The sequence below is a fragment of the Lutra lutra genome, chromosome 11, assembly GCF_902655055.1.
Source record: "Lutra lutra chromosome 11, mLutLut1.2, whole genome shotgun sequence".
In the NCBI taxonomy this organism is placed as follows: Eukaryota; Metazoa; Chordata; class Mammalia; order Carnivora; family Mustelidae; genus Lutra; species Lutra lutra.
Genome location: NC_062288.1, coordinates 31,227,637 through 31,253,281, shown reverse-complemented (window position 1 = coordinate 31,253,281; position 25,645 = coordinate 31,227,637). Strand labels below are relative to the sequence as shown.

Genomic DNA, 25,645 nt, shown 5'->3' with positions numbered 1-25,645 from the left:
GTTTAGCTCATTGCAGAATCTGTTAGTTTTCTTTCCTCTCTGTTTGATTCGGTTTTCTCACAGGATTTTTTGTGATGTCAATTAAATAGTGTATAGAAATGCTCTCAAAACCATGCAGGTTTTCAAAACCTTTTACAAAGGTAAGATGGCATTATTTGTGGTAATGCAATAAATTTCATTTATTATTGGAATAAACATGTAGAAAGATGATGTTTTAACAGAGAACTGTCTGTGTATTCTGAGTTCCTTTTAGGAAGCGGCATGTATGGTGGTTTGGTCATTTGGTAACGTGGAGAATTCTGTAATGTATGACAAGCACATTCTGTTATTCCTGTCTGTGGTGTGAACTCAAGACACATCTCTTTACAGCATATGTGATTACTTTATAATGTTTGACTCCTATGTTTATATCATAGAAAGAAACAGACATATCTTGAGCTCATGCCACCATATGGTCAACATCCCGGATAGTGTAACAGAAACCCATCCGAATTTCTAAGTCATCTAGTAGGGTTTCTATAGGGACCACTAATTAGAAAATTCAAGGCTGGCTTTGATTTTCACTTCAAATTAATTAGTTGTGTATTACATTATTTGGTTGACTTACTATATTTGTTTTCTAATCATCTTAATGACAGCATATTGGTTAGAATGTCACACATTTGTAGGATATTCTAAATATTGAATTTAGCTAAGGAAATCAGAAATAAAATATTTACACATATTCCTTTGGAATTCAAGTTTAAGCAGCAGAAGATGATTCTTTGGACTTAAAATAACATTCTGGTTAATAAATACTTGGAGAAGCCTGGAAGTTGCAAGTGTAGTTCAAGGGGAACTTAGAACTCCTGTGTAAGAGCTGCCTAGCAGAATCTCTCAAGGAAAAAGGCAAACATGGAAAGCCTTGCTCTTCTGTGAGGAGCTTAGTCGTTTACTGTGAGAAATTGGAGGAATTTGTTTTCCCTTTGAAGTGTCTTTCTTTCTTTCTTTTTATATATCTTTTTATAAGGGTTTGTTTTTTTTTCTTTTTTTAGATTTTATTTATTTATTTGACAGACAGAGATCACAAGTAGGCAGAGAGGCAGGCAGAGAGAGAGAGAGGAAGGGAAGTAGGCTCCCTGCTGAGCAGAGAGCCCGATGCGGGGCTTGATCCCAGGACCCTGGGATCATGACCTGAGCTGAAGGCAGAGGCTTTAACCCACTGAGCCACCCAGGCACCCCATTTTTCTTTTTATATTTTATTTATTTATTTGACTGAGAGAGAACACAAACAGGGGAAATGGAAAACAGAGAGGCTTCCCTTCTCACCCACAGAGCAGGGAGCCCGATGCGGGACTTGATCTCAGGACCCCAGGATCATGACCTGAGCTGAAGGCAGACACTTTACAGACTGAGCCACCCAGGCGCTCTGGAAGTGTATTTCCTAAGCTAGAGTCACCTGCACACAGACACATGCACGTGCGCGCGCACACACACACACACACACACCCTTAAATGTACTACAATTTGAGACTTCTTTCAGGTTATATTGACAATGTGTTTGAAAAACTGTAATTACTAAGCTGGTAAGTGCTTGCGTAGACTTGGAGGGAGGTTTTGAGAGTTCTAGGGTGACGTGCTCTGCAGATAAATATTCATTGACCCTCCAGGGGTTTTTGTAAAGACATATTTGTAATGTATACACATGTATATTAATCCTGAGTTTGTGCTTTTTTGTTTATATTTTCTACTATATATTAGGATATTAATAGAAAAAGTACCAATGTGGTGGAATCATGGGGTGGGACCAAAGAAAAGCAAGCTTATACCCACATCATATTCAAGAATGCAACATTTACATTTACATGGGCATTCCAGAGAACCAATCAAGGTCAAGATGTAAGTTCCAAGCACTTTTTTTTTTTTTCCAATGCAAAGATCATGCTCCTGATGGAAATTTGTACAAAATGATCACCTATCTCTCTTGGAGGAAAAGACTTAGTTTTCTATTGATATGGGACCAATCATTTGGTTATGGAGAGGATTTGTATTAAAATGGTTTGAGAGCAAGAACGTATGAAATTGAATAACACAACATATCCTTTGGATTGTTCTACACTAAACAGATATATTTGCTGAAAGCTTAAGAGAAAGAAAATCTGACTGCAGTTATTAAAAGGTGTCTTTAAGGGTTTCTAAGACTTTGAGAAGGCTGGTGACTGTCTTCCTGTTTTTCTGAATGGTCTGACATTTGTCCTGGAGCCATTAACTGGTGTTGGTTTATTATTTCATTGTAGTGATGTCGCCTTTTATAGCCTGGAGAGTGTGTATGTACACATGATTGGGTTTACACACAGAATTATTTATTTTCTTTTACTGTCCCTGCTAGAGTAGACCTTAATTCTCCCCTAAGTAAGTTCCGTTGTATGTTTTGATAGTAACAAGACTTACTTTTGTGGATCTCCATAGACGTGACCTTCCCAAGGTGAAAACAAGGTAAACCACTTAAAGCTGTGGTGACACATGCAGAACATTTTCTCTTTTCTCTTTGGGCTTTCCCTGGGGAACCCATTCCCAGATGTTATTTGACTCTGATTGTTGATGGGTGTTTGGGTTACTATCACGTGGGGCATGAACGTGCTGTGGAATGTTTCCTCATCTTCTTGTTGTCCCTCTCCCAGACAAAAGACATTAATAGTCTAGGGTAGCTCTGTTCTCTACTGATAGAGTGGTGCCACTGCCTGGTGAGAACTAGTTCTTGATTGACCCAATGTTACAAGAAGAAAAAGTATAGTTAGACCGAGGGATTTGTTCTCTACTCTGCAACCCTTCACTAGAAATCCATATATAGGTCAGGGAAAGTACTGGAGAGAGAGAGAGAGAAAGTCCCAAAGGGATGGTGTGATGGCATCATGGTCAGTGTTTGGTGAGGACCAGAGTCCTAGTCTTTCAAGGCTAACCCCTCTTCAAAAACTTTACCATTTGCTACCCTGCAAACATCCTATTGTATCATTACAGTTAGGCTTATCTCTGAATAAACCATCATGGGAGATAAAGTTGCTCCTGTGTTAAACCATACCAGTTCTTCCAGATGTAAAGCCTATAAACATGCCTGATCTTGCGGTGATTGTGGATAACCTCCTGGAACTCCATTACTATGGAGATTAGCTCCTAGTGTTAAGATTTAAGATTTTTTTTTTTAAAGAACCAAGAAGAAGTAATTTTAATCCACTATCGATTATAAACTGCTAGTCTGGAACACTCTGCTTAGCTATTTTGGTGATATCCACACAAAACGATCTGGTTGTACAATTAAGCCCCAAGGCAGAAGTCATTACTTTCTGCTCTCTTTTTAGAATAGACGGTTCATCAATGACATGGTGAAGATTTATTCTATCACTGCCACTAACGCAGTTGATGGGGTGGCGTCCTCATGCCGTGCCTGTGCCCTCGGTTCTGAACAGTCGGGCTCATCGTGTGTCCCCTGCCCCCCAGGCCACTACATTGAGAAAGAAACCAACCAGTGCAAGGAGTGTCCACCTGACACCTACCTGTCCATACATCAGGTCTATGGCAAGGAGGCTTGTATCCCATGTGGGCCTGGGAGTAGAAGCACTCAGGTAAGTGAGTGTGTGTTTCTGTTATTCCCAGGAAAACTTTAATAGAGACACTCATAAGATCCCCTTAATATTTCTCCAGGAACTATGTTGTAATTCTATTTAGAAATGGCCTTTTCATTCTTCTTGTTTTCTCTCCTCTTACATTTATGCAGCACATGAACATGTTTTATGTGCCATGAAAGCCCGAGTTCCTGGGGGCATCAGATATTAAGAAAAGCACTCCAATAAGAATGGTTTCCAAAAATATTAAAATTAGATTTTTGTGTAATCTCTTAGGGGAGAGCAAGTAAACTCCCTCTGTGGGTTGGCCATAGGAATATGGGGAGAGCAGCAAGTATATCTTAGAGTATTTTAAGGGCAAAGGTTGATGTTATATTATGGGTGAAGGAGAAAGTAGTTTTACTGTCTCTTGAAACTGGCATAACAGGGACTTTTGGCTATTTATTAAAATACCTTTTTTCAAGAAACTGGTCTTAGAATAACCTTGCTCTTACTTTAAAAAATGCTGATTTTTCTGTACTCTGCCTTGGAAAGTCTAATTATTTTTTCGAAATTCTCTATATTCATGTGATAAACTATAACTAAGACAAAAAAATATTTTTAAACATAGAACTGTTTTTGAAACACATTTTTCATAGCAGCTAATATTTTGTTTTCTACTATATATATATTTTTTTTGTTTCTTAATCTTTAATCAAAGGACCACTCAGTTTGCTATAGTGACTGCTTTTTCTACCACGATAAAGAAAATCAGAGTTTGCACTATGACTTCAGCAACCTCAGCAGCGTGGGCTCATTGATGAATGGACCCAGCTTTACCTCCAAAGGAACCAAATATTTCCACTTCTTCAATATTAGTTTATGTGGGCATGAGGTGAGTTCTGGCTGTCAAAATGAGATGGAGCTGTATTTCAGCTCTGATTGAGTTGATATTTTCTGTGTGGATGGCCCAATAAAATCTCTACAGAAACTAACAACCAAATGTCAGAAACTGAGCTGTGATTGCTTAAATCCTGCGTTGCCTCTTAGCATGTTGGCAGCTTTCTCCAGCAGGGCCAGCCTTGTCTGCCTCTCTGTCCATCAGAGCACTTATTCACCAGCCCCTGGAACCCCAGAGATAATGATCTTCATTATGAGATGCTGTGCCAGATTTTATGCAAAGAAAATAAAAAGAGATCTGATGACCACAGATGTTTTCAGGCAAAGGGATCTATAAATTTTACATGGTGTGGTGTTTGTCCTGTTCTGATTTCACAGGGAGTGATCTAAAGCACTCAGCTGGTTAGTCACTCAGTTCATTCAATAAATAAATAAATATTAAATATGTGTTTTGCTAAATATTGAGTGAAGCGGCGAATGAGATTCTTTACATTACATATTACATTTCTTTTTGTCCTTATGCCTCTGTTACCACTGTCTTGCCTTCCCTCTATCCCCTCTTCTTTTCTGTCTTCTTTCTCTTCCTTTCTTTTTCTATTCTAATTCCTTTCCTTTTGTTGCTGTTTTCCCCTTTCTTTCCTCAGTAGTTTCTCTCTGATCTTTTCCTTTGTTTTCCTCTTCTCAGTTTCAACAATTTAAGCTTAGTAACAATATATTGTACCTGTATTGTTGTGAGAAGGCTTAGTGGAGGAAGAAACTTTTAAGTTCAGACTGCTAACTGCATGATGAAAGATAAGTCGACGTTCCTTTCTTTGGGCCCATGTGTGCTCACCCTACAGTTAAGACTAATAAAATCGTCTTCCTTTTTCCCTTTATACTGTCCTACATAGAAATTATAAAGCTATAGTTGTTTGTAGTGGGACTATAGTATATTTAAACAGTCTTCCAATTTTTATAGATTACATATTCCAACTGAGTGAATGATTCAAAAAGTAAACTCCTGTATTCCCTTCACCTTCCTTGAGTAGTTATACGTCATTGAGTTTGAGTAGCTGAATGAAGACACTTGTAGTGACCAACTATTAAGAATTTAGATGGTGTCCTAAATTTTGCTGCAATAGGACTTTTAGGCTTTCTTCTTCAGACTTCATATTACCTTTTTGCCACAATAGACCAATAAAGGAGAAGGAAGAGCACATCTTTTTCTTTGACATTAAAACCTTCACCAAGAGTTATCTGGTCTCTTTGAACACATTGTTATCCTTTGAATTGATGGTTTCATGGGTGACTTTTAGTTCCTTAAGTTAGATGGCTTTCATCCAGCACAAATGATGCTTGTAGTTGGAAGAGCAGTGCAGTCTTGAATTTCTATATTCATTGTAATTTAAATGACTCAACCCTGGTTAAACGTTGGAATTCCTCAAGAGCTTTAAAAAAAAATGCCAGTGCCTAGGCCCCATACCATACCAATTAAAGCAGAATGTCTGCAGTGAGGAGAGAGCCACTGCTCTACGAGGGTCATGAGCTCTCTGAGATCTAATGTAAGGACTGACTCTTCCACACACATACACATACACATACACAAAGAGATTTCTCTTTATGACTTTATTTTCCTAGGGGAAGAAGATGGCTCTCTGTACCAACAATATAACAGACTTCACAGTAAAGGAAATAGTGGCGGGGTCCGATGATTATACGAATTTGGTAGGAGCCTATGTATGCCAGTCAACTATTATTCCTTCTGAAAGTAAGGGTTTCCGAGCAGCCTTATCATCACAGTCCATCATTCTGGCAGATACATTTCTAGGTAAGCTTCATTTGGTTCCTGTATGTATGCATGCAGTTATTCTAAAATTACAGTACTGGTAACTTGTCATTGTGTTGGTATTTGCCATAGATGATGACGGCCGCAGGTAATTCTAAATCATCACTTTGTAACATGTTCCAAAGCCCCTGAAGTTGAGATCTATTGGTCAATCTAAGTGAGTGCAAGCATCTCCTGAATTTATGCATAATTTTTTTTTGAGAGTCTATGCTTTTCATCAAATTCTCCAGGAGCTTAAGAAGCAGAATAAGATTAGAAACCAAAACTATAAACAAAAGGACAGCAAACAAATATTTTAAAACATAAATCATAATATCCACCACCAGTTTTCATAAGTAAGTTGGTGACACTTAGTAAAGGTGAATGTGGGGAGCTTTATTCCCCGTCTGTCTTTCCTGTCTTTGTAGACTAGAAGGCATAAGAAAGTTTTAAGAATGACCACTTAGTGATTTTTATGGATCGAGTTCATTAGAACCTCTGGGATGGTGATATAACAGTATAACAATTTAACAAGCTTCTTGTGATTCTAATGTACAGCAGAGTTGAGAACCATTGCTATCTACTCCAGAGGAATTTAGCTTTAATTTTCAGCACCGTGGTCAGTTACCGAGTCAGCTGAAGAGGTTGCTGTTACTGCTTGCATTTTGGCTCTGTGGTCATTTTGTCTTCAAGGGATGGGAGAAGTGCCTGACTTTTAGATTAAACAAAATTTGGAGTTGCTTTCTAGAAGTTATTGGGTACAAACTTTTTTTGTTTTCTCAGGTGTGTCTATATTGAGTGAAAAGCTGTATTAACAAAACAGCCCAGCTCTTACAATACAACTCATTAGAAGCCGAAAATTTTAATAATGTTAGGATGTTGAAGTGTTAGAGCTGGAAGGGGCTTTAGAGATCATCTCAATTATTTCATGCATTTTACAGATTTAGGACATAAGGCCCAGGGATGTGAAGTGACTTGAGCAAAATTACAGAGCTATAGAGTTGATTCTTTTCTTTTTTTCCTTAGAGTTTGGAATGGTACTTTATCTTACTGTGAATGCATAGATTTAATACAATATTTCTGGTCAAATGACAGTATCCAAGTAAAGCTGGTTTCTATTCAGATACACAGAGACTAAATAAATCTCATTCTTCCGTATTGCTTAACAGCTTCTTTTTTGTTGTCATCTAGGAGTGACCGTTGAAACAACATTGCAAAATATTAATATAAAAGAAGAAATGTTCCCAGTTCCCTCTAGCCAAATACCAGATGTGCATTTCTTTTATAAGTAAGTGAAGATGCTGCTTCCCTTGACTATTTTAATCAAGAGTATCTTGGTACCTAGAATAGTAGCTTATTATACTTAATAGATACTCAACGATCAGAATAGTAGCTTATTATACTTAATAGATACTCAACGATTAGTTCTTAAATAGAAGACTTAGTGTAAAGCAGGAAACATGAACTATTTTGAAAATGTTATATAAGTTCTGGTATGTATAATATATATCTTTTTTATGATTATATTTTTTCTATATTTCTACTTTATATCTATTTCTTGTACATATACTTTATATATATTTTTTTTTTCTTATAAATTGGGCAATAAAGAGACTCTACTTCCTTGTCCAGGCAGTATTTGTAATTCAGACATTTCAATATTAGCCAAAGTAGACACAACCTCTCTTCCCTTTGAAAAATTTTTGTGATTATGACTTTGATTATAATTATGGTGACTTGCCTAAACACCTTGATGATAGCTTATTACTTTACCTGAGAAAATAGTCCATTTTTCCTAGGCAGTGAAAGCAAATGAGCTCAGTTTGTATTAAAATTTTTAATTAGTGAACTCGGACACATTTTTCTTATTCACTGTTGCACAGAGTGTGGGAGCAGTTACACACAGGTTATTTATGTCTTGGTGATCTGTGTTGTGTCTGTTCTGTAAAATGCCATTTGCCCTGCAATAGGTCTTCTACGACTACGACATCTTGTGTCAATGGCCGGTCAACTGCTGTGAAAATGAGGTGCAATCCTACTAAACCAGGAGCAGGAGTGATTTCAGTCCCCAGGTATTCTTACTTCTATGTGGTCAATTTCACATTTGTATTTATTGTGAGGCAGCAAAACTCTCCAGAATCCTACTATTTTAAGACATATCCTCTAGAAATGCAAAGCAGGAAGAACAGAAGAATATGTAGGTTTTTGTTGTGGGGATGTGCTGAGCATCTCTTAAGAGGAGTAGGTCTTCACCAATCTCAGTACTTCCCCGTCTCCTCAAGGCCATATTCTCCTCCTGTTTGCCTAAGTGTCTGTTTGTCTTGAAAATTATTTAACTAATTATATAATTATTGTGTTTGTATCCTCGTATTAATTCATAGTGTTTAGTCCTAATTTCCCTAAGAGCTGCTTTATACATAACCTGTCTGATAGTACTTCATCAGTGAACTACCTGGGTGGTCTAGACGGAAGTAATCTACCCTCCCAATCATAGCTTCTTTCTCTGTAAGGCGCGGGGGGGGGGGGGGGTGGCGGACAGTAGATAATTTGTATGCTCCATTTCCAGCTCCTTCGTTTTCTGATGAATGGCGGCAGAATGACCGAGGTAGAGTCTCATCTGTAGAATACACAATACAATTCATTTAACTTACTGGCATTGAGAGAACAGCTCTCCACAGTCTCAGTCTGACTAATACAGTCCACCTGGATGGGAACTCTAGGAGAGAACGAGCAATTTCATAGACTCAGAACTGTCAGCTTACCTACTGTTTTCATGGCGTGAGTGCCATTTAGATGTCTGCTGATTTTCATTCTTTGCACTTATTTATTGTTCCGTATGTAGATTATTTCTAATCTCTGTGTGGGATTAAGGTACCTTTGGAGCACAGTTTGACTTGCAGGTTTTTCTCCATCAAGCTAGTGAAAATGTATATTTTAAAAAAGAAAATGGTTGACTTAATTTTGTTTTTGATAGTTTCACCATAACCCATGAGAGATTTGAAGCTCTTCTGCTCATGTCACCGCAGTATTGGAAATCAGTGGTCTAAGTGTTATGGCAACTGCTTGATATCTTAAAAAGATTAGCAGTGCTAACAATATTGCGGGTTTACTTTGGGACATAAAGGTACACTAGTATTCATCTCTCACCAGCTGTGTTTCTCTGTCTGATGGATCTGGGAATTAATTTTTCTTTCCACCTTTTCAAGGTGAGAGAAGTATATGATGAGAGGAGAACACAATGAAAGGTAATAGGTGTCAAGTGAAAGAGACAGGGGGAGTCTGATGTCCAAGAGCCTCATGTGGCGGAGGGTTCCTGCGCCGGCATCCAGGCTGGAGTCAGGGCAGCAAACCACACTTTGTTTAGGAGAAGGTGTGGTTCGAGTGGCTTTAATTATTCGGCAATATCCCACCATAGAGCTTTGAGTTTAGACGCTGCTTTTGTTTATGGTAGCACCTCTAAGGTCCTTTTTTTGGACTTAGCAACTAGCTTCCCTGAGTCTGGCCTCAGGAAGTCTCTCTGATGTCTTCCAAGCAGATAATATGACCGAAGGTCAGGTCTGTCCTTTATTTTTTTATTTTTAAAATTTATTTGACAGAGAGAGAGAGAGATCACAAGTAGGCAGAGATGCAGGCAGAGAGAGGAGGAAGCAGGCTCCCTGGTGAGCAGAGACCCCAATGCGGGGCTTGATCCCAGGACCCTGAGACGATGACCTGAGCTGAAGGCAGCGGCTTAACCCACTGAGCCACCCAGGCGCCCCCAGGTCTGTCCTTTAAGAAAGTATCTCACTCTCCCAACGTGGGTTCTGATGTTTTAAGGTAATAATAATAATTAAAAAAAAAAGTCTCATGTTGTTAGATGATACCATTTAGAAACTTGGGGTTTTTTTGCCTTGTGAGAAGAGGAAAAGTTAAGTTTTTCCTTTGACCTCTAGCAGTTTTTTCTCTTCACAGAATTTAGCTGTCTTTGCCAGGGTTTCTCAAGATACTCTGTGGCAGAATACCTTGGGGTGTCTATTTTAAAAATCAATTTCTAGATCTTTCCTGAAACCAAAACAATCTCTTGAGTGTTGAGCATAGGAATGTTTTTTAAAATACAAGGCAATTCTTAGGTGCCTGGCTGGCTCAGTTGGTGGAGCGTATGACGCCTGATCTCAGGGTTGTGGGTTCAAGCCCCACGTTGGGGGGAGGGATTAGTTTAAAATATTATTTAAAAAACACAAGGCAATTCTGTGCAGATAAAAATTTTGGAACTACTGATCTTAATCCATATTTTGGTATTTTGGTGATTTGGCTTGCTTTTTTCTGAGATAAATCCTCAAACTTTGCTCTGCGTTTTAGTTTTCTGAAAAGCTCATTTAAAATGTCTTGGTCTACAGGGTAGTCCTTCACCAATATTTGGTAAAACTTTATATGTAATTACGATGCACATTGAGGTTTGAGGACCACTGCTCTAGGGAACAGCCGGAACCCCACAACCTAATGAGCTAACCTTCTGTTCTTACTTGAATCAGTTCCCCGTGAAGGCACAAGGGGGAGCCCTGGCATCAGCATATGAAAAACAGCAGCTTGTTCTGAAATAATTAGAGTTTTTTTAGCTTTGGGGCTGAATAAAGATTTCCTACTAACAGTGAGGAAATGTTAACAGAGCCAGGTTTCTCCGGCTACTTTTGAAGAGGATTTACTTTGCAATTTGGGGGAGCTGGGGGTGGGGAGCTTTAAGATCTCCAGAAGAGGGAAGAAGGTGCTAACCAGGCACTTGGCTTGAAAAAAGTCTCATATGCTGTGACCAAAAAGTCTCAGAAGGCAGACTTTAGCAGTTTGGAAGGGATGCCACCCCCGGGAATTCTCCTGTCTTGGCCAACAATCTTGGCAAAGCAGGCAAAGGAGACTGGAGTAGTAGTGATGTTGGTTGGGGCTCTGAAGCTTGTGACCTAAGAAAATGTCATAAGACCCTTAGTCTTGGGAAAATGAGAAGGTCTTAACAGAGCGTGGGCGGGCAGGAGGAAAGGGACAATGTGTGTTCTCTGTGTATCTCGTAGGAAATTCAGAGGGAATAGCAAATTATCAGGGCCGCCTACTAACCTGCAGTTGGAAAACTGCATCCTGTCTGTGTTTGGTCTGGCAAATGCAGTTGGTTTCTAATTCCACAAAGTGTCTGGGGGGGTGTGTGAGACATTTTAGATAAAAACTTAACAGCATGGTATCTGTGGTGGAAGAAATCTGAGAGCCAGAGTGAGTGGACTTTTGGGGATTTCCTGGTGGAGTTTGCATCTTGGCCAGTGAACAAATTTCTAACATATTAGAGTGCTGATAGCCCTAAATAGGTTGCCCTCCAGCCTCTGCCTAAGAAACTTTTCAAACCTCCAGTCATGATCCTAGGTCGTTAGGAAAATCAAAGATTCACCTTTCAATAGGAAAAATTTAGAACTAAATAAACATTGTGTCCTAAGTGTTCTTTCAAATGCATAAGAAATTTCTGTGAATGGAAAGGTTAAAAAAGCATTATTAGAAAGTGGGAAAAAGGAGTCATCTTCACTCTGATGAGAGACTTGCATCAGACGCATTTGCTTGACGCAGTAGGGAACACTGAGGACCCTGGGTATACAGCTGTGGTGGCACAGTCAAGACAGAAGGATGTCCTGGCTGTGTCGATAATTCTTTTCTTCCCATCATGTGTTCATCTTGCCATTTTGTCCCTCCAGTTTCTCATAGGTAGAGATTTACAAAGAAGCGCACTAAGCCCAGAGGCAAATATCACATTTATCTGGGGATAACTCAATTGGTCTGCAAGTTATTGGTGCTTTGTTTAACATGAGTCATTCTTCCTCCAACGAGGTAGTCTTTAGTAATGATATGATTTAGAGGAAAATCATCATCCTCTCTTTCTCTCTGTCTCGATTTATGTAACTATATTTAACTGCTTGGAGAGTTTATGAATCAGTCTAAAACTGTTTTTGCCAAAACCTCCTTCAGAATCCAAATTCATCTTTATCATAAGGGTAGCCTTGGGCTCAGAGAGTCCAGCTAGTGAGTGGTTCCAGGCCAAATGGAGAGGGGCTACTGATCATTAAAAGGAAAAAAAAAAAAAGAGTTTAGCCTCTGAGAATGTTGTATCTCACAAAACGGATGCTTCAGAGGTCTGTCGTGATAGCATTCACAGGCGGAACATGCCAGAGCTTTATTCCACAGGCTCTGATTTAGAGTTTGCTCTGTCAAAATTACCGGACCTGCAGGACACTTGTGTTTTCTTTGGTCTTTGGGAGAGGTCTCTTGCAGCCAAAAGTCTATCCATTTTAAGGGGGTAAGAGGCAAAGGATGATGATTGGTTAAGTGGATTCCTTGTTTTCTTTTTTCCTCTGAACCACTTATGGACAGATAATAGATATCTAAATTGGTACAAGTTAAGTTTAAAAGGCAGTGGAATTTAAAAGATAAAAGCCAAGTATGTTCTTAGAACAAGGAAAAGTGAGGAGGCATATAAAAGCTCTATGAGCATAAGTAAAAACCCGTTATGATCAAGAAATGGAAAAATTGAATACAGAATTGTTAAAGTTAAACAATTCAAGCACTAATGAGTAATCGTAGGACATGACATAAAAAGATTACAAAACAGTCAAAAAGTTTAAGGATCCATTTTGAAATAAGGATGATAAAACTCTGACAGGTTTTGCAGACCTGTAGATAAAGGGTCTGGAGAGTGTTAGCTAATGTAGTTTGTATAGGTCTTGATCAGGTTCTGGCTTTTGGTAATTAACCTAGGGGAGAATCTGCAAAAAGGGAGGTTTTTGCAGGACACTGGTAGAATTTTAGATCCCTGGATCAAAGAGGTATGGATCAGAAATCTTATGTTCAAACTCAGTCATAAGTGGTTGATACTCTTCAGCCTCAGTCAGGGTAGCAAGATCCAAAGCCATTTTATGGATCCCACATAGGAAGGCTCTCTGTCCACTGGCATTCTCACCTGAGAAAGGCTGAACTTCTCAGAAGCCAAAGCCAAGGGGTTACCAGCAGCTGGTTAGAGAGCATCACCCATGCCAGAGGATGCCAGTCTCTGAACTCCAAGATTGGGAAACCCCAAGAAACCCAGAAAAGCCTTGCACGAAAGAAGCTGAGTAACAACCGTGCTCTGACACCAAATGAGAAAGTTTGAGGCACTTAAAACTATGGACTTTCCCCCCAGTCTCTTGAGACCAACTCCAGAAGGGTCAGAACCCTACTGACAATGTACCTTATTTGAATAAGGTTTAGGCAAAAACAAGGTTACATTGTTTTATCAACTATCCCTACAATTAACAATTGATTAGGTATAGGGTTGTAGTAGTTCATAAGAAAATAAGATTATTGTCCATGAATTTTTAGTGTGAACCAAAGAGATCCTGTCTTAGGTAAGATGATTCATATAAAGGAGGACACTAATAACTCGTAGCTCTGTCCTCTTCCCCCCCAGAATATGTATCCCATTTTAGAATCCAAGATAGAACTTACTTAACTTAAAAAGAACTTACTTAAAAAATGATTGATCGGAATTTTCACGTTACCAGTGCTATCCTGATGGCAAGCCCAGAAACAAAATAAGGAAACTGGAAAGTCTTCCTTATTTAAGAGTAAAACCATATTATGGTGCACCTGGTTTTCCTTGTCGATGGTGGTTTCTGTACCTAGAATTCACGGCCTTTGGTGACAGGGGTGTGACCCTACAGGGGTCATCCTGTGAAATTCTAGTCTTCTGTGCTCCAACTGTCAGCGATTCACGTACTGCTCTTCAGACACTTACTTGCTGGTTTCTATGGTGATCTTGTAGACCAAAAATTTAAAAAGAGAAGCTCAGTTAGTGACACCTTTGAAAAGCCAGTGTGGGGAGGATGGAGATGATGGTGACCCAGGTCATCAAAGGGAAAAGAGTTTCACATATTTGGCGATAAAGCATTTGTCTATCTTACTACATGCTTTTTTATTCTTAGTAGAAGAAAATCTTTTTGTGTTTTTTTTTTCCTCTTGCTTTTTTTTTTTTTTCTATTTTCGTTTTCCATGTAAGCACTATTGAAACGAGTACTGCTTCCTACACCCTTGTCACTTCATAGGGAAGGCCTGATTCAAACTGTGAAACTTGGGTTTATAACAAAGAATCGAATTTGGATGTTCCACATTTTAACTGATTCGTTGGGTTGAAAGAATTAAAGAATTGATTCTAAACTAAACTACTTTTAACCTAAGAGCAGATTTTAAAAAGTAAATTCTCCCAGGGAAAGGCAGTGAATCATTGTAGTATTTTGACACGTACTGGCAGCTCTGTAAGCTACATCAATGTCTTGATTTTTCCCCCTGGTTTCTGTAGTTCTACCAGTTCTTGAGAAAGTGATGTGCATTGTTAATAGCCTTTTATATTTTGCAGTACTTGAAACTTTCCCAAATTATTCTCTTATTTTGTCCTTTATAACCACCCTATGAAGGCAGTGAAACAGACATTTCGCTTCCGCTAAATTATAAATATGAAACAGTGGGGGGGAGGGACTAAGTCACTGGTGGAAAAAAAACACAAATCACTTGCAAGTCCAGCCAGAATTGTAACCCGAGTTTTCTCTCCAGAGGTTTTTGCAACTTTAATTAATTTTCCCCCTTTTCTTTATTTATTGAGGTTTTTTTTTTTTTTCTCAAACTGTACTGGACTTACTCTTTTATTTTCCCAAGATAAACAGCCCTCGCTGCCCTTGAAAATGTGCCTGTGTTGGAAAGATAAAATAATTTGGGAAGGAGAGACTTCAGCAGGAAAGTATATTGGGTAATTTATGCTAAATGATCAAAAAGTTAATTACCTTTAAAATTTCAATTCATTGTTGTACAAATAATTGTTTTCTTGAAGAACTTTTCTTTCTTTCTTTTTTTTTTTAAGATTTTATTTATTTATTTGACAGACAGAGATCACAAGTAGGCAGAATGGCAGGCAGAGACAGGTGGGGGGAAGCAGGCTCCCCACTGAGCAGAGAGCCCAGAACCCTGGGCCCAGAACCTGAGCCGAAGGCAGAGGCTTTAACCCACTGAGTCACCCAGGTGCCCCTTGAAGAAGTTTTCTAATTGGTTGCCCGATTTTTTTTTCAAAAATGCAGTTTTGAGTTGGTTTTCCTGATGTGGAAGGTGGGAAATAGTGATAATTTTTTTAAGTGGCATGATTTTCATCTATTGTACTTACCTTTAAAAAAAAATATTTTTTTGTTTCTTGGTCTGAAAATACTTTACTAAGGCTTTTACAAACAGAAATCAAGCTATTAAGCTATTTTTCCTAAGAGTTCCCATTCGTCGCTGTTCGCAGCTCGAAAGTACTGGACCTCTGTTTCTAAGTACATTACACAGAGCTGTGCTTTTCTTTACATCCCACGCATGATTACTTAGTTTATAGCATACTACAGGCATTTTGACATTTAGAAGGATTATCCTATAAAAATGTAGACAATTTTTAGGCAGGCAGATTTTTCTTTCAGTGTTCATATTGTAGGATGACCTTAGAATATATACTAAGAGTATGAAAGTTTACTTTGTTGCTAGACCAAAAATTACAGTTTTATTTTTTTTAATTTTTTTTAAATTTTTTTTTTAAGATTTTATTTATTTATTTGACAGAGAGAGATCACAAGTAGATGGAGAGGCAGGCAGAGAGGGGTGGGGGAAGCAGGATCTCCGCCGAGCAGAGAACCCGATGCGGGACTCGATCCCAGGACCCTGAGATCATGACCTGAGCCGAAGGCAGCGGCTTAACCCACTGAGCCACCCAGGCGCCCCAGAAATTACAGTTTTAGACTGCATATCATCACAAAGTCATCTGAAGTTAAAAGTTAAGAAGGGGTGTGTTGGGGTTCTCCCTTTTATTGTGTGTCTGTCTTTTTGCCCCACATGTGTTAGGACACCTGTACGTGGCAGCAGCCCAGGTGTGAAGGTTTCCAGGGCAGTGCCGTGTATGTCCACAGCTTAAGGGAAGTCTAGTACACATATGAACGGAACACGATTCCCCTAGTTTTAACGAAGTCATGAACAAAACAGCCATGCCCACCAGAACCTTTCCACATAACTTCTTGCTTCAATGAATAAGGATCCTGTACACAGTAATAGCGGTTTAATTTTTGAGCCATGCTGTGTTTATCTGTCCCTAAAATGAAAGAAGCAAGTTGACATAATAGACCCACGTACCACAGAGCAGTTTCAAAAGGTCTCTCTTCAGGCCCCACCTGGTGGTTGGTTCTCTGCCATCTTGCACCTGTGTGTAAGCCCCATCTGTGGTCACTGAGTGGTGATGGTCACTACCTCTTGAAAGACGTCTTCATCAGACTGAAGAAACCCAGGTTTGCACAGTCATTTGCACCACTGAGATTTGTGTGGACCTGATAGTTGTTTTGTTTGCTTTTATACTTTAGGCAGTTTTATTTTCAACAATTACCTCACACCCCCCTGCTGCCCTCACCCTCTAGACCATGATCCTGTTCATTATTCTGTTCTTAGAGCCGTTGCCTAAGTACGTCACCTTTTTTTTTTTTTTTTAAGATTTTGTTTATTTATTTGACAGACAGAGATCACAAGTAGGCAGATAGGCAGGCAGAGAGAGAGGGGGAAGCAGGCTCCCCGCTGAGCAGAGAGCCCGATGCAATGCGGGGCTCAATCCCAGGACCCTGAGATCATGACCTGAGCTGAAGGCGGAGGCTTTAACCCATTGAGCCACCAGGCACCCCCTAAGTACGTCACCTTAAAAAGAAATGACACCTCCCTTCTCCCACCTGGTTCCTGCCTGTATGCCTAGCGTCCACTCACTGCCCTGCTCCTGAAGCTGTTATGATAATGACCAGCTTGTACTTCCCTTACAATTCATCTACCACTTCATCTCTCAGCAGGCATCCCCTTGCTTTCTTCTTTTCTCTTCTGGCTAAATCTTACTGAATATTCGATATCTGTTCTAGGCACCCCTTCCATCAAGAGGTCTTCCCAGAGCTCTTTTTATTTTTTTGTCATTATCTCTATCTGTCCTCTACATCTTTAAAAATAACTTTATAGGGATACGATTCTCATGCTATACACTTTGCTCACTTAAAACAGATAAGCCACTGGTTATTAGCATATTCATAGATAGGTACAACCATCAGCACAGTCATTTTTGAGAGCTCTTCTTCACCTTAAAAAGAAACCTTATACACTTTAGCTATCACCTTAGCTCTCTTCCAAGCCCCAAGCAACCACTAACCTACTGTTTTTATAGATTATCTTATTCTGAACTTTCATAAAAATAACATCATTTATTTTTTTTTAAAGATGTTATTTATTTGACAGAGAAAAAGAGAGCACAAGTAGGGGGAATTGCAAGCAGAGGGAGAAGGAGTCGCAGGTTCCCAGCTCAGTAGGGAGTTCGATCCCAGGACCCTGAGATCATGACCTGAGCTGAAGGAAGACACTTGAATGACTGAGACACCAGGCAGCCCAATAACATCATTTAATATGTAGAGTCTATATTCTATATATTAGAAGAAGAGTCTATATATTAGTAGAAGATTTATATTTTATGTGTTAGTAGAAGATTGGCTTCTTCTACTTAGTGTATTTTCAAGGTTCATCCGATTTGGGACATGGATCAGTTCTGCGTTCCTTTTTATGACCTAGTAATACTCCACAGAATGTTATAGCACATAGTGTTTGTCTGTTCATCTGCTCATGGACCTTGGAGTTGTCTCTACCTTTTGGCTCTCATGAGTAATGCTCGTATGGACATTCATGTACAAGTTTGTGTGTGGACATATGTTTTTATTTCTCTTGGATTTTTATCTAGAAATGGAGTTACTGGATCACGTGGTAACTCATTTTGATGATCTGAGGAACTACCAGCTTGTTGCAAAACAGCTGCACCTTTTTCCATTCCCATTAGCAATGTTTGAAGTTTCTAATTTCTTGACATGTTTGCAACTCTTGTGATCATCTGTCTTTTTGTTCTGGCCATCCTAGTAGGTATGAAGGTGTGGCTTCATTTCCTTTCAGTTTCTTGTTTGTTGGTCTTCTCGGCACCCATACATTGCTTTCCAGTATGCAGTGAGCACTTAAATGTTGCTTGGACTTGATTGAATGTGTTAGAAGAACTGTCACTTCATTTTTTTATTTCAGCAAGTGCCCAGCAGGTACCTGTGATGGATGCTCATTCTATTTTCTGTGGGAGAGTGCTGAAGCTTGCCCTCTGTGCACAGAGCATGACTTCCATGAGATTGAGGGAGCCTGTAAGAGAGGAGTTCAGGTAAGGGACAAATCCATCTAAGCAGAGCTGTGTGATTAAAGAGAAATTGATGAGTCTGGTGTCACTTAAGTCACAGAAACTCAGGTTCAAAACTGTGGCTAAAGCTTATAGTTAAATTAATGTCTCATTAGTATGCATTTAAAATCAAGTTTTGTTACCACCAATAACATTACCACCATCAATGGTTACACTGCATGTATTTCTCTTGTCATTAATTTTTTTCAAAAACATGATTTTTAGTTACTGACAGATACTCTATTATATATATTTTGGGATTTAATAAATCCCCTGTTGGACATTTGAGAGAAAATTTGAGAAGTCTTTTTGTAAACAACTGTAATGAACATCTCTGTTGGGAATGTGATGATTTCCTTAGATTTTATTATGAGAAAAAGATTAATTGGATCTAAGGAGATGGACATTTTTAAGGTTCTTGATCCATATTACTAACATGCTTTGGTGGTATCCTTTTGCACTTCTGGGAGTAGTGTCTGAGAGTGCTTAGGTCACCGTACAAGCTTTGAGGAGTGTTGTGTGAAAAACACAAACTTTTCTTCCTTCAAGATGTCTTCCTATTTGAACCTCTCTGAATTCTGTTGAAACGACAAGAAAAAAACACAAATGATAATAAATCATTGCTAGTGGTGGTAACCATAGTGGGGAATTGGCATCAGAGAATCAGATTCTGATGGGATTTCGGAAAACTGGGATAAAGTTGGAGTAGGCCTGACGTTCAGGTCTCCTGGAGTGGGAAGCGTGCTAGAAGGCTGGTGGCAAGAAGGGATCAGAGAGGGAGTGCTATTTTTTCCAGGAAAGTCTGGAGGAGCATATTATTGGCAGGTCAGAGGGCAGGAGTACAAGAAGAAGTCAGGATGCCCTACCTCATCTCCTGCAGTCAGAGTATTAGCAGTAGCCTTTACCTCTGGGGGAAAAACACAGAGAGCTGTTCTCTACATAGGGATTTTTCAATCTTTAATGACATTGAATCTATAGTAAGAAATACATTGCAAAGCAAAGCTAATACACAGACGCCAACTCAGACACATAGCAATATGCCTAAAAATGAAGTGAAATTTCCTGGAACAATAATTATTTTTGTATTTGATGATAAAGTCTAAGCATAAAGATAATATAAAATGTGTTGTCATGAAATAATTGAATATAAAACGGGAAAGGTTCCCAATCTACAACAAGTAAAGAAAAATTAGGAATGTTTTATTTCATTCATCAAGTGTGCATCTTGTGCACAGGTGAGCCAGTTTCTTGTTAACATTCTTAGTGGATCAAGGATGAAAAATCTTGGCTTACCAAAAAATGGTTTCTTTTTAGTCCTCATAATACTAATGATACACATTTTATGTCTCACAGTGGAAAGTCTTCTTGATCGTTTCTCTAAAGTGATGATACCCTTATCATTTTTTAAGGAATAAATGAGAAAAGGATGCATTCCCTTCTTTGACCATCACTTTAACTCAAGGGCTTTGAAAAGTCAGGTGACCTTTTATGTAAACATTCTCTAATATTCACCATTTCTCTTCTGGAAAGCAATGATGAGAACATTAAGACCAAGGGGTTGCAATAATCTCTTTAATTTAACTCTCTTTATTGCCAAAATTCTGTTCAGCATGTTTTAAGAATGTTTGGAACAGATAGTTAGAAGGTGATTCTTTTTAAATATTTGCTTTTGCCTTCAAGATATCTTTAGGAACACTTTGCTGTGTTTGTCATATTGAAGTACATAATTTCCCTCCTATAGTTCTAAATTTACCTTGAGAAATAGGTAAGTCAACATTTCTGTTATACTTAGATATGGATTTTGAAAATATTTGCCAAATGAGATCAGGCTTCAGTTAGAAAAATAGAAATGTTATTCCGAAGCGAATGTACCTTGCTTAGTGTGCTCAGTTGCAACAGCAGAACAAATGGGTACGACCCGGTAAGTGGGTGTTTATGTCCAGCCTCTGAATAAAAGATTTCAAAAAGCCTGCTCTTTTTAAATTTATTTTTTATTTATTTTTTAATTTTTTTAAAGATTTTTATTTAATTATTTGACAAACAAAGATCACAAGTAGACAGAGAGGCAGGCAGGGGTGGGGGGAAGCAGGCTCCCTGCCCAGCAGGGAGCCCGATGTGGGGCTCGATCCCAGGACCCTGAGATCATGACTTGAGCCGAAGGCAGAGGCTTTAACCCACTGAGCTATCCAGGTGCCCGCAAAAGTCTGCTGTTTAGTGAGTTTTATGTTGCACAAATGACAGCTTTCACTGTTTTCCATTACAGTAGACCCTCCCCCCTTTTCCCCTGGGGGATATGTGCCAAGACGCCCAGTGAATGAATGCCTGAAACCACAGATAGTCCCAAGGACTATGTATACTATGTTTTTCCTTTTACGTACGTACACACGTACCTAGGATGAAGTTTAATGTCTAAATCAGGCACAGTAAGAGATAAACAACTGATAATAAAAGAGAACAATTATAACAATATACAGTAATAAAAGTTATGTGAATGTGCTCTTTCTCTCAAAATATCTTCTTGTCCTGCGCTCACCCTCATGATGACGTGAGATGGTGAAATGCTGTGCGATGAGATCCAGTGAGGGCAGTGACGTAGGCACGTGACAGAGCATGAGGCTGCTGTGGACTTTCTGATGATAAATCAGAAAGATTATGTGCTTCCTACCTGAACCCACAGAAAGTCAAACTGCAGATAAGGGAGGACTGCAGTAGGTTCAGGAGCAAGGGTAGATTTTTTTTGGATGCATGAAGCCTCATGGGAGAGAAAAATACAGTGATTGCAAAATATCGCTAATGTGTATTATTTAATTTTTTAACAATTTCCCTGTGTTTCCTGCTCTATACTCTATACAAGTTTTCTCTCTGTCTTGACTAAGAGTATATTTTCCCAATTCTGTAAATGTATCTAATCCAGGTGTGTATGAAGTTAAGTTTACACATTACAACAAGCCCTCCACAGAGAGGTTTGTAAACTAAGAGAGTGGCACAACTTGTGGGGAAAGTGTTCTTATCAACTTGGATCTTAGAAATCTATACCAGGTTCTCAGTGTGTGTAGTAAGCATTACTTCTAAATGTCACCCAGTCATGCAGATTTGAAGAGATACTGTGTTATCACTGAGAGGGGTATTTTTAAGTTTATCATCAAGTTTATCTCACCCTGTTTGCAAAATATCCCAGCATGCTGGAAGAAGACAATTTTCAGCTGCGGAGTCAGCCATTTTCTCCTTTGCCAATGACATGCGACTGGATGAAGTGATAAGGCATTCTAATTAATAATTAGGGAATGACTCAGAAATTTGGCCAATAGCTTGCTCTTTTTTTTTTTTCCCTGAACAATTTGGGAGCTTATGGAAAAGTTAAGTACTCTGGGTTTACAAGTATCTTTTTAATCCAAAGTTTTAACATTTTGTTTATGACTGTCATTAGACATTAGAGCTTTGCCAATTTCACCGCTATTGCACATTTGATAAAACTATATAATGTATTGCACAGTCTTTTATTTTTTTAAAGATTTTATTTATTTACTTGATAGAGGGAGAAACAGCGAGAGAGGGAATACAAGCAGGGGAACTGGGAGAGGGAGAAGCAGGCTTCCTGCTGAGCAGGGTGCTGGGCTCCATCCCAGGAATCTGGGATCAGGACTTGAGTGGAAGACAGACAGACGCTTAACAGACTGAGCCACCCAGGCGCCTCTGCAGGGTCTTTTTTTGTTAGAATGCGCTTCACATGAAGCCAACATGTGCTGACTAGAGTTAACGTTTTTCTCTCTGTTGTCCTTGTTTACACTTAGAGATGTAGCATTTGTATTTTGAACATGCCCCTCATTTCTCATCTCATTCTTATAAAAATAATGTGACCCATTTTAAAAGTGTTTTTTTACATTAAATTTAATGAAAATGTTAGAGTTGTCATGCAGTAAAAAAAATTTCAATTACTAATGACTTTTCTAAAAAACCTGAGAATTCTTATCCAAAACTTGGTTGAAACTTTTCCTTAAAGTAAATACTATTCTCCTGTACTTCATGTTTAATTGCAGAAATATGTGTGCTTGTACAGTAAAATTACACATTAGGGTGTTATCCTTTTGTTAGGATATTATTATTATTATTATTATTATTATTTTAAACATTTTATTTATTTATTTGACAGAAAGAGAGCAAGCACAAGCAGGGGGAGAGGCAGGCAGAGGGAGAGGGAGAAGCAGTCTCCCCACTGATCAAGTAGCCCAATGCAGGACTCAGTCCCAGAACCCCAGGATCATAATGGAGCCAAAGCAGACGCTTAACTGACTTGAGCCACACAGGCAACCCCTGTTAGGATATTATTAAAGTGACCATCAGACACCAGAAAATTTAATTAGATACAATGATCAAAAAATTGAGTCTTCCATGTCCTTTAATGTCCCTGGATATAATCATCACAAAAATTACTACTGGTGATTATATTTGTTGAACTATAAAAGCATGCACCGTCCTTTAATTTTTTTATTTTTAAAGATTTTATTTATTTATTTGACAGACAGAGTCACAAGTAGTCAGAGAGGCAGGCAGAGAGAGAGAGGGGAAAGCAGGCTCCCCATCGAGCAGAGAGACCGACACGGAGCTCGATCCCAGGACTCCGGGACCATGACCCGTGCCAAAGGCAGAGGCCCCAACCCACTGAGCCACCCAGGTGCCACCGGTCCTTTAATTTTTGTTTGTGGTTAGTGTTATTTGATCTATTTATCTGAAAAAAAAATCATTAAGATTGGGGCACCTGGGTGGCTCAGTGGGTTAAGCCTCTGCCTTTGGCTCAGGTCATGATCTCAGGGTCCTGGGCTCTCTGCTCAGCGAGGAGCCGGCTTCCCTCCCCCCCTCTCTCTGCCTGCCTTTCTACCTACTTGTGAGCTCTCTCTCTCCGTCGAACAAATAAATAAATTCTTTAAAAAAATCATTAATATTCAGTATATTGATTTTATTATTCCCTAGTTAGTTGCAACTTGCAGTTCAGAAAAACACTGTTCTAGGGGCGCCTGGGTGGCTCAGTGGGTTAAGCCGCTGCCTTCGGCTCAGGTCATGATCTCGGAGTCCTGGGATCGAGCCCCGAGTCGGGCTCTCTGCTCAGCGGGGAGCCTGCTTCCTCCTCTCTCTCTGCCTGCCTCTCTGCCTGCTTGTGATCTCTCTGTCAAATAAATAAATAAAATCTTTAAAAAAAAGAAAAAGAAAAACATTGTTCTAACAACACTGAATCATCTGGTTTGGGAGGATAAAAATAAGGACCTACCGTGGGCAGTAATGACCCAGAATAATGTGGGGAAAATAAGGGTGCGGTCTGTGTGCCTGCCCCCCTACCTCTTACCCAAGCCTGCTCATCATGGTGTGCCTGCCTGTCCTGGGTCCAGAGTTTGCTCTTCTTCTCAGGGGAGATACTTGGTGGGGGAAATGGACCTACAGCATGGGTGGGTGATACCTATTCCCCTTAACTATATTAAACAACCTAAGCTTTCAATTAAAATCATGACTAAGAAGTCAGGAATCGGGCACCTGAATGGCTCAGATGGTTGGGTGTCTGCCTTTGGCTTTGGTCATGATCCTAAAGGTCCTGGGATTGAGCCCCACATTAGGCTCCCTGCTTGGCAAAGAGTCTGCTTCTACCTCTTTTTCTCCCCACTGCTCCCCCTGCTTGTGTTCTCTCACTCTGTCAAATAAATAAATAAAATCTTAAAAAAAAAAAAAAAGTCAGGGATCATAAGAAATTTGACCAAACAAGCTCAAATGGTACGTCCAGACATACCTTTTTATTCAAACTCCTCAGATGGACGAAGCCTCGTGATCTAGCAATTCATGTTTTTATTTGGTTTTGTTGTGTTTTTGTTCGTTATTCCCTTTTTCATTCTCTTCTCTATCTCTTTCTTCTCTTTCTGGAGCTTCTTCTATTAGATGCATGCCGAGAAATCCTCTATGTGTACTATGAATAAGGGGCAGAACCCTTCTCCTTCTGAATCTCATTTCACATGTCATCTATATGTGTGTGTGTTTTTAAAGGAAACCTTGTATGTATGGAATGAACCTAAATGGTGCATTAAAGGAGTTTCTTTGCCTGAGAAAAAGTTGTCAACCTGCGAAACAGTTGACTTCTGGCTGAAAGTGGGAGCAGGTGTGGGAGCATTCACCGCGGTTTTGCTGGTGGCTCTAACTTGCTACTTCTGGAAAAAGAATCAGAAGTAAGTAACTTCATTGGAGTGACCATGTAAGAACTGAAGGATCTCTTTTGTTGTGAAAATGTTAGACCTAATTGTTGTTACATCCAATAGTTTTTCTCAGAAAGATAAGAAACTGCTCCTCTGAAGGAGTTATAGGAAAGACCTTTAAGAAAGGGAACGGGAATGATCATTATTCTGCTAATAGATGATAGAACATTAGAGGTGATTGGATTAGACCTATTTGTTACAAAATAGAGAAAAATGGAGGCTCTGGGTTATTCAAGTAAATGGGAGCAGAGCTGAGATGAGAGGTCAGGTTTTCTCTCTGCCTGTATTTTTCTTTTCATGACCATGTTGTGTCTTCTTGCCCTGATGTTTCTTTTTCAGTTTCTTGTGAGACAACTAAGTATGTAGGCAAATGCAATCTGTATTTACTCCAGGACTTCAGGAATCTAGGGTTGAATATTGAGTCTGTTTCCTGAATACATATTGATCTGTTATGAGATTTGACTCTTCTAAAATGATTATATATCAGCAGGGCTCTGAAAGTTCTGTATTGTCGTATCACAAGGCCATTATAATATCCAAGGTGGTGAATTGAAAGGAATGAGGTATGTACAGAAACAAGAAAGACCATATCACTGACCTCAGTGGTATTCTTATTCTTATGAACTAAACTTTGGAAAATCATATAGTGCCCAAGCTTCCAAATATTGATATATTAAGAAAACGCATTCAGACTTCACGGTTTCTCTTCATTTTTAAAAAGTTCTTCATAATTGAAGAATTTAATCAATGTACAATAATTGATAGAGCTAACTATACTGCCATGATTCTCTGAAATCCTGGAAGAGATTTGTGTGTCGATGGTAGGTAAATGGGAGCTCATAGTGCTTTGGCTGTAAGGAGG

At 39.1% G+C, this 25,645-nt stretch overlaps 1 protein-coding gene across 2 annotated transcripts in view; it reads left to right on the top strand.

Annotated features, from left to right (window-relative positions):
* Positions 1 to 25,645, top strand: part of ELAPOR2 (endosome-lysosome associated apoptosis and autophagy regulator family member 2) — a 174,970-nt gene that overhangs the window by 133,325 nt on the left and 16,000 nt on the right. For both annotated transcript variants that reach the window (XM_047695726.1, XM_047695727.1), the window contains exons 13-20: positions 1,741 to 1,878; positions 3,336 to 3,599; positions 4,300 to 4,473; positions 6,096 to 6,285; positions 7,474 to 7,570; positions 8,253 to 8,354; positions 18,412 to 18,538; positions 24,578 to 24,756. In XM_047695726.1, coding sequence (XP_047551682.1) covers positions 1,741 to 1,878; positions 3,336 to 3,599; positions 4,300 to 4,473; positions 6,096 to 6,285; positions 7,474 to 7,570; positions 8,253 to 8,354; positions 18,412 to 18,538; positions 24,578 to 24,756 — 1,271 coding nt within the window. The remainder of the gene's footprint in view (positions 1 to 1,740; positions 1,879 to 3,335; positions 3,600 to 4,299; positions 4,474 to 6,095; positions 6,286 to 7,473; positions 7,571 to 8,252; positions 8,355 to 18,411; positions 18,539 to 24,577; positions 24,757 to 25,645) is intronic.